The following is a 17,109-nucleotide window of genomic DNA, read 5'->3' as shown; positions in this document are numbered from 1 at the left end:
CGCACGTGTCTCGCCCAAAATACGCATTTCGGGTGACAACCACCGGGCGATAGATGGCGTTGTGTTCGCGTTGGGCACCACCATCATCATCATGGTTGTTACAGCGGTAGCGCCGGCAGTGACCACTGGCGGAAGCAAGCCTTGGTGGCGGGCGAGAGTTGAGCGAGTCTCTTCTGCGCGTGGAGGTTGCCGCGAACGGTTGTCTATAGCGTGGGTCCTCGGCGCGTGGCACCGCGTGCCACTTGTCGGGGACCCTCGTGGTAAGTCGAGCGTTGGCGACGCCGCCTGGGTGTGTTATTGTGTTTGTCATGGAGTGTATGGTCATACTGTGTACGGATGTCTTAGGTTGTTAACGATTGATGAATCGATTCGGCGGACGATATCGTCGTTCAAAAGTAGTTAAATAAATGTGTGTGTGTGATGATGATGACTTGTGGGGTTTAACGTCCCAAAACCACTATATGATTATGCAAGACGCCGTAGTGGAGGGCTCCGGAAATTTCGACCGCCTGAGGTTCTTTAACGTGCACCCAAATCTGAGTACACGTGTGTGTGTGTGTGTGTGTGTGTGTGTGTGTGTGTGTGTGTGTGTGTGTGTGTGTGTGTGTGTGTGTGTGTTTTGCTGTACCGACCAGCTCCGCTGTGTCCTTTCACTTCAAGAGCGTGGCGTGGTGCTCTTTCGCCATTTCGAGACCTCACACTGGCGCCCAACGTGGGGCTCTTGGAGCGTCGGACGACAGTTTTCGCGGTTCGGTACAAGCTTTTGTTAGAGTCGAGGTAGAGTAGGCCTAGGGGGATTTTTTTGCTAGCATCGGTGGCGTGCTTTCTTGAAAAGCGAGCAGATTGGTTCTGTGACGTGTTTGAACTTGTCGGCGCGTTCAGATATTTTTTTTCTGCTCGCAAGGGTTTTTTTTTTTTTTCTCGTGGGTTTTCAAGAATGTTTAGTTGAATACAAGAGCTACGCGGTCTGCATCCTGGGGTGAGCAAGGCGTAGAGCACGTGGTTTGTAGGCCAGGCCCGAAGCGACGGATTACGGAAGCCTCGTGGGTGGTCCGATTTTCTGCAAATAGCTTGTTCTATCTCTTTGGGCTCAAGGAGACGGGCGTCGTTGCTGTCTTGTATTGTGGATGGACGCCGGGACGTCGCGACACCGCCTGCGGCGGTGGACACCAATCGCTCGGTAAGCTAATGTGTGCGGCAAGCTATAGGGCCACCTTACAGAGTGGATGTCTCCTCGCGGCTGCCTCTTCTACGCCTAGGCTGGGTGCTGGGTAGATGCCGGCTGTTGCCGAGCGACTCATTCGGCCTAACACTCTGTGTAGCCAACTGTCGCACGTGGCACAACCAGGAAGATCGTGGCGTCGAGGTGTAGCACTCTGCTTCCCTCACTTTTGTTTTATCTTCCGATGCAAGAGTTATAAAAAGTGATTTTTGTTTTATTTTGATGAGCGTCTCGACCGCCGCCGATGTATTTGCTAGCAGTACTGACCATCGTACCACGTGGGCGAAAAGCCCGAAGCTTCCTTCCCTAGGCCCTGCTCCGTTGTTTCTTTTGAGGGTTTTGGAATGTATGCAGTGGGACTGATGCAATCCGCAGCTGGCTGTCTTCTGCACATCGTCAGCGCCACTGGCCAGAAATGTGGTCGTGAGGTCGGGCGATGGAGATGCCTGGGACCCGCGCAACTGCCTGCAGTTCGGCGCCATCGTGAGTGCTGGTCGCAGCTGGAATACGTGTCGGTGCTGGTGACGGTGCGTCGCGCCGACGGCAACGTTGCTGTTGCGGTACCAGTACTGAGGTGAAGTCGAGCCGGACAGTGCAGCAGTGTCGACCGGCGGCAATGTCGTGGTGCACGGACATTATTAAGGGACATGGGTTATAATTTTTTGTTAGAGCTTGTGTAGCTGATGTCTTTGTATTCGGGATATGGTTTAAATTAAGGTTGGGGGGATGTGGGGGTGCTGACACCCCCTGTAAAGTTGTTTGCGCTGCGTGGCGCACCTGTCTGGCCCAAAAGCCGCACTTCGGGTGACAACCGCTGGACGATAGATGGCGCTGTGTTCGCGTTGAGCACCACTATCATCATCATGGTTGTTACAGTCGTAGTGCCGGCAGTGACCCCTTGCGGAAGCAAGCATTGGTAGTAGGCGAGAGTGGTGTTTGCCGCGAACGGTTGTCTCTAGCGTGGGTCCTCGGCACGTGGCACCACGTGCCACACGTCGGGGGGGGGGGGGGGGGGGGGGGGGGGGGCTCGTGGTAAGTAAAGCATTGGCGACGCCGACTTTGGTGTGTTATTATGTTTGTCGTGTTATTGTGTTTGACATGGAGTGTATGATCATATTGTGTACGGATGTCTTAGGTTGTTAAAGATTGATGTATTGATTCGGTGGACGATATCATCGTTCAAAAGTAGTTAAATAAATGTGTGTGTGTTTGGTTTGTACCGACCATGTCTACTGTGTCCTTTCACTCCAAGAGCGTGGCGCTAGCTTGCCAAATCAAGATCCCACAAATTAACTCTAAATTATCAAGGGTAGCTAAAAATATCTTTCTCTTCTCTCGACAAATCACGGTATTAAGCCCAGTAAGCACATCTATCAGCCATTGGCTGATTTGAACATGGCGCGCTCGATTGTTACAGAGGTCGCCGCGAGAAGCCTTCACTTGTCCATGTGTGCGCGTGCGATCGCACTGAAAAGTTGCGTATTCGAAGCAAAAAAAAAATAAATAAAAAATGTTCAAGGTCACGAGGTGCGACTGAAGTTTAATGCTTGCTCCTCCCATCTTTCCCTGCTCAGCTTCCAGCACTTTCGTTGGGACGAGAGAAGAGAAAATGTGGTTGCAGCGTGTGACAAATCTTTGTAACTCCGATCGTACCGGACAGATTCCTAAAATTTTTGCGTCGTTCAATTTGTGAGGTAGTACGCTTTTCCAGTGAAATAGTTCTGTTGTTACTCAAAAAGGTGTTTCAGGGCCATTTTGAGCTAATCGATTGCACGAAGTAGAACAAATGATATGGAGTGTGCAAGCGCGTTACCATGAGATATCCTTTATTACGTGCATAAAATTGTGTGCATAAAATTGCGTTAAGGCAAGCCAGCAAGTGCATCAAAGAAGCGGCCGATCACTGAAGCATGACGAATAAGAAAGAGCTCGTTTTTAGACAAAATAAGGGGGGGGGAGGAGGGGGCCGGCGCAGGCGAGGCAGTTTGAAACGCGGTCAGAACGAGTCGGATGGCTACCGAACCCATATTGTTACGCATAATTTGTTCTCCTGTTTATCTTTGCAATCTGCAGCTTATTCTTTTCTGCAGCGCGTTTACATTCGTCATTCTGCATGAAACTAAATTAGGTACCTCCACTCACGATGGGTGCACACAGAGTCCGTTCTTCAAACGGGCGGATAAGTGTGGATGATTGTCGTGACAGAACAGCGAAAAGAAACTATACAGGATCGCCCCTCCAGTGCTAAAAAACGTGTTATCTGTGTCGTCAGCCACTATAATATACAGTTGGAATGACGTAAAAATAATTCAGTGGGGGGTTGACGGCACTGCCGACTCGATATTTGTGACTGGGTGTGACTATAAAATTCTCAGCATTACAAAAAAAGCAATTTGAGAATATATAAGCCCAAGCAAGGACTTTGCCTCTCGTACATTTTGGTCCGATATTCTCAAATGAGCGCAAAGTTTTAAAAAAGTGCAAAAATATTTTTTTCCCCTCATACAAGCTTGCCAGCAGCGCGGTAGCCTTTTCAACTATACGAAGGAGCGCTGCTGTGCGGAGAGAGAGAGAGAGAGAGAGAGAGAGAGGTTGTGGCATAGAGTTTCGTGTTGAGGAAAGGAAAAGACGCAACTTCTGCAACAGCTCAGCGCCCCACGGAGCGGGAAAACCTCTGGAAACACGATCTCTCCCAGCAATAGACGTCAGACTCTGGAGTTTCGCGGTCAAGCAGCGCCACCTGTCGACGCAGTTTTGGGTAGTGCAAAGCCCGACTCCCCTGCATAGTTTGCTGCGTAACCAGGAGCAACTACAGCGTATGACACAACAACTGAGCTCAAATTTAGGTGTACTTGCGCATGAAGCACTTAGAATAAAAAGCTACCAATTTGGCTCGGCTAGTCGGACGCGTCACCAAACCGCCGTGAAGTGCTTCCTGGTTCACTCACCAGAACGACGGCGAAATCAAGAGCAGACGCAACAGCTCCGCGCTGCAAGAAAACGGACCCCAGTCAACGCCATTGTTGCGTTGTGAATTGCTATGGGCGTAAAGGACTTCAGTTTTACTTATTTTGGCAGCTTTTGCGAAGCAGAACGGTGACAGCGCTGAATACGGTCCCTTGCGAAAGTGTTGCGTAAGTGAATTACTCGCGTTTTTCACAGCCGTTCGCACGAGAAAGTGTCATTACGTAGGTCTCCTGTTGTTAATTTGAGTAGCTGCGACGGATAACTGTGGCGACTTCGATTATGAAGCTTAACAGAGCCCGTGGCAGTGGTGCGCGCCGTGCAGCAGGAGGCAGGTGACGCGCGCAATAAACATCGCGCACGCCACAACCACCAATGATCTGAAGTTGCACAGAATTACGCCTGAGGGTTTTGAAGGCTTTAAGTTCCGGCTTTAACTAGGAAAGCCAACATGCACGCTATACAGGTAAATCGCAAAATTATCACGACCCCAATCAGGCTTTTTCTTACCGCTGGTCTCCGCAATTTCGCCTTTCGTTGTACACTGAGAAAGTGGGCACGCTTGTATCCCCATTCGCGGTATATACAAACGAACGACAACCATCAACAGAACATACGAGCATGCCTAATAAAACAATTCAAGGCACAGCAATCGCGGGATGCATGGCGAATGTAACTGCAAAAGCGAAAATCACCAGGGCTGTTCATGCAAGATAAAGCAAGCTTCGTACCATTGATCATAAGATAGATTGCTCGTGCATGCGCTTCATCGCTTTGGCATTATGCGTATGCCCATGTTTACGCATTTAGGCGTTACAGAAAGAAAGTCGGAGTGCTTGCCTCGAACTCGATGTCATGCGATGCTCGCTTGCACATGAAGTGCCAGTTGCAGTACGCCAAAATAACTGAAACATCTGCCGTTTTTATTCTATCCGCAGTTTGTTTCGATGAGCTTCCTACTTTTCTGAAGCGAGGTTGGATTGAAGGAAGAGGCTTGCCAGGTTCTTGTTTTTCAGGAAACCGCGTCTCAATACCAACGAAAAAGAAGGGCCTATGTATGTGCGGATGGAACGATTTGCACTACCCATTTAAGGCCGGCGCGTCGATGGGGGCGATGGTGGCCGCATTTTTCACAGCGCCGCCTGGGCAGAGTTTGACGTCTACAAGTGGAGATGAATTTGTAGCTCTTTTTCTGAGTCTTCAATGCACAAATACACATAATAGTTCGCTCAATCATCGTTTCGTGCGCTGTAGTTGCACCTGCTTTCGCAGCAAACTGTGAAAGCGAGTCGGCCTTTTCAATACTCAAAACTGCCTCGACAGGTGGCGCTGCGTGTCCGCAAAAGGAACCAGGAAGTTGAATGGTAAATACTTAGAAAACAGCAGGTGGCCAAACCAAAAAGAACTATCGGTTAAGAAGAAAGTGAAGGAAACGGAGACTGACATGTGGATAATGGGCATGGTTAAGAAGTGCGCACTAGAGATCTATCGAACTTTTAAGCAGGAAATTGCCAAGGAAAGGATCTATGATAATACTCGGGGTAGTTCTCTACTGTTTGAGGCCAGGACGGGAGTACTGCGAACCAAGACATATCGGGCCAAATACGAAGGGGTAGACACAGTATGCAGTGCGCGTGGAGAGGAAGAAGAAACTGCCGAACACTTGATAATGTTCTGTAAAGGGCTTCACCCTATAGTTCAGGATGATGGCGCAGAGTTTTTCAAAGCACTGGGGTTTAGGGACCGGGAGGGCAAAATAAACTTTAAGCGGGTAGACTTAACCAGAAGGAGGTTATCTGATTGGTGGCTAAAGTCAAGACACGGGTGAAAATTAAACTCTTCACTGCAAAGTACGAATCCTCAAACTCACTTTTTAAGGAAAAAAAAATATATAGTTTTTGGTTCATTAGGTATTACGGCTTGGTGGCGCTAGCTACCGCCCGATCTAAAGGGTACAGCCATATCCATCCATCCATCCAGGAAGTTGACTGGTAAATACTTAGAAAACAGCAGGTGGCCAAAGCAAAAAGAACTATCGGTTAAGAAGAAAGTGAAGGAAACGGAGACTGACATGTGGAGAATGGGCATGATTAAGAAGTCCGCACTAGAGATCTATCGAACTTTTAAGCAGGAAATTGCCAAGGAAAGGATCTATGATAATACTCGGGGTAGTTTTCTACTGTTTGAGGCCAGGACGGGAGTACTGCGAACCAAGACATATCGGGCCAAATACGAAGGGGTAGACACAGTATGCAGTGCGTGTGGAGAGGAAGAAGAAACTGCCGAACACTTGATAATGTTCTGTAAAGGGCTTCACCCTATAGTTCAGGATGATGGCGCAGAGTTTTTCAAAGCACTGGGGTTTAGGAACCGGGAGGGCAAAATAAACTTTAAGCGGGTAGACTTAACTAGAAGGAGGTTATCTGATTGGTGGCTAAAGTCAAGGCACGAGTGAAAATTAAACTCTTCACTGCAAAGTACGAATCCTCAAAGTCACTTTTTAAGGAAAAAAATAAATATAGCTTTTTGTTCATTAGGTATTACGGCTTGGTGGCGCTAGCCACCGCCCGATCTAAAGGGTACAGCCATATCCATCCATCCATCCATCCATCCATCCATCCATCCATCCATCCATCCATCCATCCATCCATCCGTCCGTCCGTCCGTCCGTCCGTCCGTCCGTCCGTCCGTCCGTCCGTCCGTCCGTCCGTCCGTCCGTCCATCCATCCATCCATCCATCCATCCATCCATCTATCCATCCATCCATCCATCCATCCATCCACTTCATAGTCGGGCGCCTATAGCGGGTGGATCAGCCGCATTTATTTCTTTGTCTTCTAATGCGTTATTTTTAAGCGTCATTTCTGTGACGAAAGCACGTTACTTAAATATTGGTGTAACCCGGCATGAAACACTTTCGTGTTAAAAACTGCGTTCCAAGGGGTCAGGGCTCCTCAAGCAGTTCTAACCTGCCCTCCTTGAATTTCATTTTCAATTTCTTTCTAGGACGCAGGGTCTTCTGCCTGCTGCACAGTAAACTAAACAGAGCTCAGGTCATTACGCTAAGGTGATTACAAACAATAACCTATCCGAACCCGATGTTAATTAACAGGATTTATCTAGAGTTATGTGTTCCTACAACATGCGATAAATGCCACGGTCCCATAGATCATGCTCATATGCTCGGGCCTTGATTGCTACGCGTTACGCAGCGACAAGGAAAATACTGAAGAAGGATGGGACGTAGCTCTGCACACCTACATTAGAGGGACAATATTGGGCAGTCCAACGGGCCCGCGAAACGGCTGAAAGGCTAACTGTTTCGGTCCCAACGTGGGAGCAGCCCACTTTGGGCTAGGACACTAGCACGACCTATGGACCTTAATAAAGTTCTTTCATCCGTCCATCAACTTCAATCCTTCCTTGTACACTGTGTTGTGCCCTTGGCCTTTCTTTTTATTAAATGCGAAGCATTTCTTAGCGAACTTCAATGACTTTGAGCGTATCTATCTATCTATCTATCTATCTATCTATCTATCTATCTATCTATCTATCTATCTATCTATCTATCTATCTATCTATCTATCTATCTATCTATCTATCTATCTATCTATCTATCTATCTATCTATCTATCTATCTATCTATCTATCTATCTATCTATCTATCTATCTATCTATCTATCTATCTATCTATCTATCTATCTATCTATCTATCTATCTATCTAGCCGCATATTCCTTGCAGCGAAGCACCTTGATAGAGTCGGCAAAAAACGCAGGTTCTCCCAATCACGCCAGCATAAAAGGAAAACACTTATTTTGTACTTGGACAAATTGTTTAGCGATTTAGAGTACTTCATACTCTACTATGGGACAGCATTAAGCCATCCCAGAACTACGGTAGACGCATGGAGGCGTACCATCCCAGAACTACGGTAGACGCATGGAGGCGTCCTACTAATACATAAAACGAGGCGGAACCTACATCCCAAAGCAATTGAGCAGGCATGCCGAGTCCCAGGAGAACTTCGAAGCCGCACGAAGATAGCATCTTGGCACCCGCGGCAGCGCCTTGGGTCGCAAGCCGAACGCCTGTGGTGTAGAGAAAGGAGAAAACACGGTTAATTTCTTCACAGGAATCGGTATAACACGAAAATTAAACTTGTTTTGACAAAAGTAGCTGAATGTTTATTTCGCATTGATATTGTTACGGGGTTGGTGACTTCTGTACAAACGCAATTACAGAGGAACAACCTCAGGCAAAAATCACAATGGCTGATTGGTACACTCGCGCGCCTGTCAGCTGATCCTGTCCTTCCTCTTGCTTTACTTCATCTCCGTAACAGGACACCCGGGCGTTGGAGCGCCGTCTCGGCACGAGTCCGAAGAACTGCGACAGAAGTATGGTTTTATGCGCGAAACATGGACAATGTCAGCAAGTGACGAACTTGGTTACGTATTGGAGTGCAATGGCGCTATCTCGTAGTTGACGTCGCTAACTTGACGTTAGACTATGAAGAGTCCTGCGTATCGGGACAAAAGTTTTTCGGAGAGACCTACACGGCGACACGGTGACCAGAGGAGCACGTGGTCACCTGGGGCAAACGTTATATTACGATGCCGGTGGTCGTAGCGGGCTTTTTGCATATCCTGTGACCTGGTGAGACGAGACTGGGCAACTTGACGAGCCATGTGAGCCATGATCAATGGCTTCGCGAGCGTACTCGGAAGCATATGGCTTGAGAGGTAAGGTGGTTTCAAATGGCATAATGGGGTCGCGATCATGCAAAAGATAAAGATGTGAGAATCCCGTGGTGTAATGTCGAGATGAATTATATGCGAAAGTCACATAGGCCAACATGGTGTCCCAGTAACGATGATCTTCGGAGACGTACATCAAAAGCATCTCTGTGAGCGTGCGGTAGAGACGTTCAGTTAGGCCATTAGTTTGTGGGTGGTAGGTGGTAGATAGCTTATGCACTGTAGCACACGATCGAAGGAGGTCGTCGACAACTTTGGATAAGAAAGAGCGGCTGTGGTCTGTAAGCAGCTGTCGGGGTGCACCGTGGCGTAAGATGTCATGAAGAAGAAAATTCGCGACGTCAGTGGCGCAACTGGTTGGCATGGCCTTCGTTATCGCGTAACGGGTCGCATAATCTGTGGCGACGGCGATCCATTTATTTCCCAGTGTCGTCATCGGAAAAGGGCCAATAAGGTCGAGTCCCACGCGATACAATGGTTCAGAGGGGACGTCTATTGGGTAAAGATGTCCAGCTGGCAGAGGTCGCAAGTGGCGACATATCGACGCTCACTGCGGTACATTCTTGGCCAGAAGAACCAACGTCGCACGCGGTCGTATGTGCGGAAAACACCGAGGTGTCCCGCTGTTGGTGCGTAGTAAAGTTGTTCAAGTATGGCAGGCCGTAGATGACGGGGAATGACAAGCAGAATCTCAGGGCCTTCAGTGTTGAGGTTGCGGCGGTAGAGGATGCCGTCATGTAGCACGAACATACGCGATTCGGCGTCATGGCTGTAAGACTGGATGGCGTCGATGATACTGCGCACTGACTCATCCCGTCGTTGTTCAATGCGCATATCGCTGATATCAGTAAACGCCATCACGCTGCTCTCCAGGTCATTCGCAACGGCATCAGGAAGGTCCACTGGATGACGAGAAAGACAGTCTGCGTCCTTGTGCAAACGGCCAGACTTGTAACTGACGCTAAACAAAAATTTCCGGAGCCTCAGAGCACAGCGACACAGACGTCCAGTCGGGTCCTTCAGAGAAGTCAGCCAGCAGAGGGCGTGGTTGTCCGTAACGACGGAGAACATGCGACCATATAAATATGGCGGGAACTTGGCGACGGCCGAAGCTAAAGCTAAACACTATCTCGGTGATGGAATAATTCCTCTCAGGTGGAAAGCAGGCGACTGGCCAAAGCTATCACGCACTGTCTGCCGTGGTGCCGCTGAGCGAGAACTGCGCCAATACCGTGTGCACTGACGTCGGTGCGAACTTCTGTGGCAGCAGAAGGATTAAAGTGGGCAAGTATAGGGGGCGTAGTTAAGCAGCCGATGAGAGCGGTGAACGCTTGAGCCTGCTCAGGGCCCCATGAAAATGTGGTATCCTTCTTCAGCAAATATGTGAGTGGCCTGACAACGTCGGCGAAGTTTTTCACAAAACGACGAAAGTAGGAACATAGGCCGATGAAGCTCCGGATGTCGGATCAGGATGGTCCTTCACTGCAAAGTACGAGTCCTCAACCTCACTACTTAAAGGAAAAAAAATAAATCTAGTTTTTGGTTCACTAAGTATTACGGCTTGGTGGCGCTAGCCACCGCCCGATCTAAAGGGTACAGCCATATCAATCCATCGATCTATTGGTACATGTGAAGCTAGCGAAACGGCCGCGATCGCATTATGAGCGTAGCATGTAGACATTTTGTTACATGACACGCATCTCATAACTATCACGTTTGCACCAGTCGCATACCTTCGTCATCCACTCACGTACCGTAGTACTAAATTTGGTGTATGTGACGCTAGCGAAACGGCTACGAGCGCATCATGAGCGTGGAACGTATTCATGTTGTTACATGACACGCATATCATGATTTCCGTGTTAGGGTCTATCACGTATGTTCACCATGCAATCATGTCAGACCATACCAGTTTTGCAACATGCCATGTGAACGAAACCACGGCAAGAGCTGCAGGACCATGAAATGTAAATCATGACATTCATGACATACATATCATGATTTTAATGTTATGATTAGTCAAATATATTTTTCATACAGTCATGTTATGCCATATCAAATTCGGTATCGATACCATTATCGAAGCGACCAGGAGAGCTAAAAGTCGAAGGAGGCTAGATAGATACGCTCAAAGTCACCGATGTTCGCTAAGAAATGCTTCGCATTTAAAAGTCACAGCTTTGCCGCAAAGGCGAAGCAATGAACGCCATAGCAACAAATTCAAAGATTACGTGCAGAATAAAAGGCAGATCGAAACGTGCCCCGCGTTTCTCACGCACAAATGCGCACGAAACGTACTCACATGTACAGATTAACGCGAATGAGCGTCTCAGTTATTGCTTCGCTGTGTCTGAAAAGTGTGCCCTTTTCGCAAACGGACAATGTGCAACGATTGCAGTGACTTTTGTGCGCCCGGTATCTACAGCAGAATCGTTCCAGGTAAAGCCCGAGGGCAGCCAAGACGTAAGATTCTCTCCTTTTCGCCACCGCGAAATAAGGGTGTCATCGATTGGCAGAAAAGGGAGCGTCGCTCCTCTTCTCTAAGCCGGGTAAAGTACGTGTAGGAGATTAGAGCGGGCGCCACCATGCGATGTGGTCTACCGGGGCAGAGCCCCGGTAGTCTACCCGGCAGAGCATAGAGTTTTCTAGTATACACTAGAGGGAACTCTGTTGCTAGTGTCTATGAAAGCTAAAACGCACGGCACTTCAGTGAGCTCGGTAATGATGGGTAGTACAAATATTTGTCTAATCTTCGTACTTCTGGCCTGCTTCTGGCTCCGTGTGTGTTCGGGTGGATTGGAGCTGTTTTCTCGCACAACCAAAAACGGCAAATGTTCAGCGGTTGTGCTTCACCACCTTATTAAAAAGGCTTACCAAAAAGGTAAGCCTTTTTTTTAGGTAAGCCGTTTCGAATCGGGTCACGAAGTTCAAAAGAATTAGTTGTGTCTCTTAAAACCTCCTCCGACTTCATAAAGGCATTATCTAGTGCTTAAACCACAGAACTGAGCGTGATGCCGGCATGCACTGTCGCGCCTGTTATGACCATGCATGGGTCCTACCGAGGTCCGTACTACGCTCCGAGGTAGTTCACGCAGCTCACGTGGTGCGCCACGCAGAAACTCAAGCTGATCTGCCACTATGTGCAATGAAATGTATCCTGTCCATGCAGGCTGGCTCAGATTGATAATAACGTTACACAGAGAGGAAACATTAGAGCTACTTCTTGCTCAGTCGATAACTATAGCTGTTTCAGAGAGGTACACAAAGAAACACAGCATTTTGACAGGCAACATGCCGACACAAAACTTGGTAACTATGTGGCAGACCCTGAAATGAGCGCCTACTATCGGAAGTGTTCAGAAGTACTTACCTGCCTAGTAAGAGTAGCGCAACTTCTATATTCAAAAGGCGACAAACTTTCAAAGACTGTCTTATTGCCACTAACTATTTCTTTGGTGGGCTCATTTAATTGCCTCAGGGCATTACAAGTAACTAGCCCGAGTTTCAGTCCTAATAATTTTGTGCTTCGGGTGTTGTAGAGCCACAACAGCCGCAAGAAAAAAGTCTTAATAGGACTGAAACTCGAGCTACAGACTTGAAATACAATAGCCGCAACAGTGCAACAGTTTCAAATAGTGCAACAGGGTCGACGTTCACTGGCTGGGGAAGAACAGCGCAAAAAGGACGAGCGCACAGAAACAGCACATTCGAGCGCTGAATTTATAACTGACATCTTTATTGCACCGACCGCTCGTTTTGACAGCGCACCAAACCGCACACACCATTTAAATCAAACCACACACAAAAAAAAGCATCAGGTAAGCAAACTACATGGTCTTTGGAAGCTATCACGCGTACATGAATTGCACTGCCCCCATGCATCTTGCGCTCTCAAGTAAAAAGAGCACAAGTGAAAAACGATAAATCCACCTCTGAACAAGAAAACACGGAAAGAAAATTATTTATATGAAAGATTTGAGGTGTTGAATCTCAAAGTGCGCTGTAAAGACTAGCAGTCGGTGCAATAATGATGCTCGGAAGTTCAGCGCTCGTATGTGTACTGTGTTTCCGTGTCCTCGTCCTTTTTGCGCTGTTTTTCCACCGATTGAGAATGTACCAAGTCGCCCAAATCAAAGTCGTGCTCGTCAACAATAACACTTGAAACAGTTATATCGAACATCAAACCCCGCCTCGCTTCTGTGTGACGCTCACTGGGAATATGTCGCTGCCTTCAGATAGTATTGGCGACAACAGCAGCCACGCGCGCCAGGGCAGGGCACAGAGTCATAACTTCTGAGTAATACACTTCAGTCTTTGGGACATAATGTAATACCGGAAACAAGTAGCTGCAGTCTTCGCAGTGACATATACGAGTCACTGAACTTAGCGTAAAAAAAAAAGCACGTACCGGTTTTCCGGCCGCATGGTTTGAATTTCTCTGCACTTACTTCCTCATGTAGGGCGATTAATGTGACCAAAATTAGCCATTGAATGGCTGTCTTTGCGAACTTCATGGGATTTGGACGGGATTTTCAGCAGAAAGTGAATAACGAAACCGTTGCGACCAGCTCGAACACTTCGATTACAGATGTGCTCATGCGCTTTGATGTCAACGGAGACGCACGTCTGTAGGTGCAGCCGGCAAGGTGATCGAAGACCTGAAACATTTAGGAAAATGTAGAAAACGTTTGAACAGATGGGAGCACACGATGCAGAGCGTTCGGTTTGAGCTCCAACTTTTCAGTTCGCGATGTTGCTGAGACGGTCTGTGCGAGCGAACGAACGCAAGCGCCCACTGTAATCCACGCACGCACACACACAAACACGTCTTTACACTCGTGCACTCACACAGAAGCACTTACACAATCATGTGGGTGTGCGTTCACGCGCACAAGAGGCTGATTTGGAAGCAAACTAATGCACCCAGTCTTGGAATGTCACATCCTCGATTTCGGCGTTCATCAATTTACTTCTTATCATGACGGACGCACCGCGAATTCGTTAAGCACGATATACGTGGTCCTTCAAGTTGAAATTGAAAGCTACCTCAATCTGTGACTAAGTCCATTTCATTGGAACAGTGATTCCCCTCACGACCTCTGGGTCAGCAGCCAAGCACGACCCAGAGGTCGTGAGGGGAATCCCGGTGGTTGTCTTTCGATAGAGGCCAAATGGTAGAGGACCGTGCAAGTGTGCGACGTCAGTGCACCTTAAAGAACATTATATAAAAAATTTTCAGAGCCATCCCACCAGGGATTCTCAGATAATCAATATAGTGTCCCGCAAGCCTAACGTAATCGCAACCAGAAGCGTGGTTTCCGCTAAACACTTGCTAGTAATTTTGTGCCGATTGTTAGATTGTTATTACAGTGGCTGACGACGATGAGGAATTATGGCTGAAGTGGGCATGCGCCACCGGTTATAGGAGAACAAAAACAAACTTTTGTAATGGGTTGGAGCATTGAACGGCCCACTCGTCACGTTATTCGCATTGCGCGTCGACTGGTAGTTATTTGGCTGTTTTAAAACGCTTTACTAGTCGTATTAACGCGATTGCTTTTCCAACATCAAGCCTGCCTATGGCAAGTTTGCCAACAAGTCACAAGCACTAGTGTGACTCAGTGGTGCAATAAAAAAAACTGGTGCGACTCAGTGGTAGAATACTGGGCTGGCACGCAGCATACCTGTGTTAGAGCCCCACTGTGTAATCCTTACTAGTTTTTTTTTCTAATTTCGTGCGATGTGGTTACGGGCACCGGCGTCAGCAATGGACAACTGCATATGACCCTAGTTGTGATCTCATAACAGCTTTAAATGTAAAATTGAAAGTTGGGATAATTGGTGCGGATGCATTTTTGGTTACAGCGCGAAAACGACGAAGACAGTGCTCGTTTCTGTCCCTTCTGTCTTCCGTCTTCGTCGCTTTCGCGCTGTAACTAAAAATGCTGTTAAAGAAATCCTTGCTTCAGGATAGAAAGATGGGCTAGTCGGTAGTTCCCATTCGTGCAGCGAACTAGGATCACGGGACCAGTTGTTAGTGAGTGCTCGTGTAGTGTGCCTCTTTGTCTCTTGTGTGTGTTCCTGTGCTCCGAGCTCGCTCAACGGAAATCCTTGCTTGTTTTACTATAGCTGCAATGCATAATCACAGCGTGAAACTGCACTTACAAACAACACGGTAAGCTTTGCGTTAAGCCATGCGGAGTGAATAAATAGATGCCTAGGCTACCTTGCTGATAAGTTTAGATAAGCTTTGCCAAGACAAGTTATTCCCAGCTCATGCTAAATAAGCATTTAGTCATAACAATCAATAATGAGCGATACAAATACTGATTCATACTCACTGATACCAATTAAGCCAGGCCATGCGAAGAAAATAATCACAGCATATCCGCGGAGTGAATGATGAGTGGGGCGAAGTATCCGTCCGTCCGTCCATGTGTCCGTCCGTCCATGTGTCCGTCCGTCCATGCGTCCATCCGTCCGTGCGTCTGTCTGCCTGTCTGTCTGTCCATCTGTTCGTCCGTGCATGCGTTCGTCTATTTGTGCCTGCACCCGCCTGTCCGTTCGTCCGTCCATGCATGCGTCCGTCCGTCCGTCTGTCTGTCTGTTTTAGTACTCAACAAGTTAATAAAACCGCTACTAGAGCTCTATTACCGGGTCACATGTCATGGCGTCATGGCATGCATAACATTTTTCGGTGTTATGACCAGTCGTTTTTTTCATCTTGCGCTGTTATTATGCACTGTCGATTTCGGCATATATAAAGTTAATAAAACAGCCGTTAGAAGATTATCCGTGTTATGACCAGTCAATCAAGTTAGTCATACGTTCTTATTATACCGTGACCAGTCTATCATGTTAGTCATACGTTCTTATTATACCGTGTCAATTTTGGGCATATCAAGTTAATAAGTCGGCCGTAAGAGTTCTGCAACCATGTCATGCATGTCATGGACTACATAACAAGCATGAAAAATGTTTCGTGTTATGACCAGTCATGTATATTTTCCTCATTTTCTTATCATACCACGTCGATTTTGATATAGATGGAGTTCTCCAAACGGCCGCTGCATATATATCTCCTTGATCATGTCACGTATTTCGTGGTATACATTAAACGCGTGTCATGATTTTCATGTAATGAGCATATATTTATGTTTCTCGCGTGCTCTTGTTATGCCAGGTCAATGTTGGCACTCGTCGACTAAGTCAATCAGCCGCGAGAGTTCGAGGATCTATGCAGCCAGTCAGAGAGACAGACCGATAGATACGCTCTAAATGTCTTTTCGCCATCAAATGCTTCGTGCGTAATAATTAGTACATAATATATTTGTTACCAACATCATATTGCAAGCCCTACTCCCAAAAGCGACGAACTGAACTAAATTACCGCGCATTTTGTTAAAAGTGATTAATCTGTGCATGCCAGGCTATGCCAGCGAACGTGAACATCTGAAACAATATGGCGTCCACAAAAGCAGTCACGGTCTCCACCCTGTTTCGAAGGAGCACATCCAGGTACCTTAACGCCTTGGGTGGAGGCACGCCATCTAGTGATCTTTGTTGGAATCACCGGAAAGGACGCCATGAGCGGTGACTAGAGAAGTGTATACACTTCTCCAGTCACCGCTCACGGTGTCCTTTGTATACAACTTGCGTCCTTTGTATACGTGTTGAGAATGTATACATTCGCAACAATGATGTAGATGCTGGCCGCCACTGCCGGACAAGGCGCCAGCATAAGGAGCTTGCCGAACAAGCTCCTAAAATATCCACGCAACTTATGAATCATGACGAGTGTACAAAGCTCTGGGTATACCGCATGGGTGAATAACCATACGTTACCGGATCATTGCCCCGTTTAAAGTAAACTAAGTGACATAGGTGTATATAGACATGAAGTTTATTTGACCCTTCAGTCATCTTAGCCAATTTCAAGGATCATCTAGAATATTGCTGGAGTGGAGGATATGCTTCGAAAGTGAATCCAAGAACCCGCCTTCTTACCGATGGCAAGATACCATATTGATATGGGTAATTTGTTTGTACATAAAGTAAGCGACGTGTGCCTTTGTCTGTAGATTTTTTTTGAGAAGCCTCAACATCTATTCACATTTTAATAGAGATCAACTAATCAATACTTTTCTTGATTAGTTCTTTCCGC

At 47.3% G+C, this 17,109-nt stretch overlaps 1 protein-coding gene across 2 annotated transcripts in view; it reads right to left on the bottom strand.

Moving 5' to 3' along the window:
• Nucleotides 1-17,109, bottom strand: part of LOC119159449 (uncharacterized) — a 116,340-nt gene that overhangs the window by 26,445 nt on the left and 72,786 nt on the right. Inside the window, exon 2 of one of the 2 annotated variants that reach the window (XM_075865310.1) lies at nucleotides 8,170-8,276. The exons of the other annotated variant lie outside the window; for it this stretch is intronic. Within the exon in view, the coding sequence (XP_075721425.1) occupies nucleotides 8,170-8,235 (66 nt within the window). The 5' untranslated portion in view covers nucleotides 8,236-8,276. The remainder of the gene's footprint in view (nucleotides 1-8,169; nucleotides 8,277-17,109) is intronic. 2 annotated transcript variants of the gene reach the window in all.

Source organism: Rhipicephalus microplus, chromosome 1 (genome assembly GCF_043290135.1).
Source record: "Rhipicephalus microplus isolate Deutch F79 chromosome 1, USDA_Rmic, whole genome shotgun sequence".
Taxonomy (NCBI): Eukaryota; Metazoa; Arthropoda; class Arachnida; order Ixodida; family Ixodidae; genus Rhipicephalus; species Rhipicephalus microplus.
The sequence above is the reverse complement of the archived record's forward strand: the minus strand, read 5'-3'. Positions and strand labels throughout refer to the sequence as shown.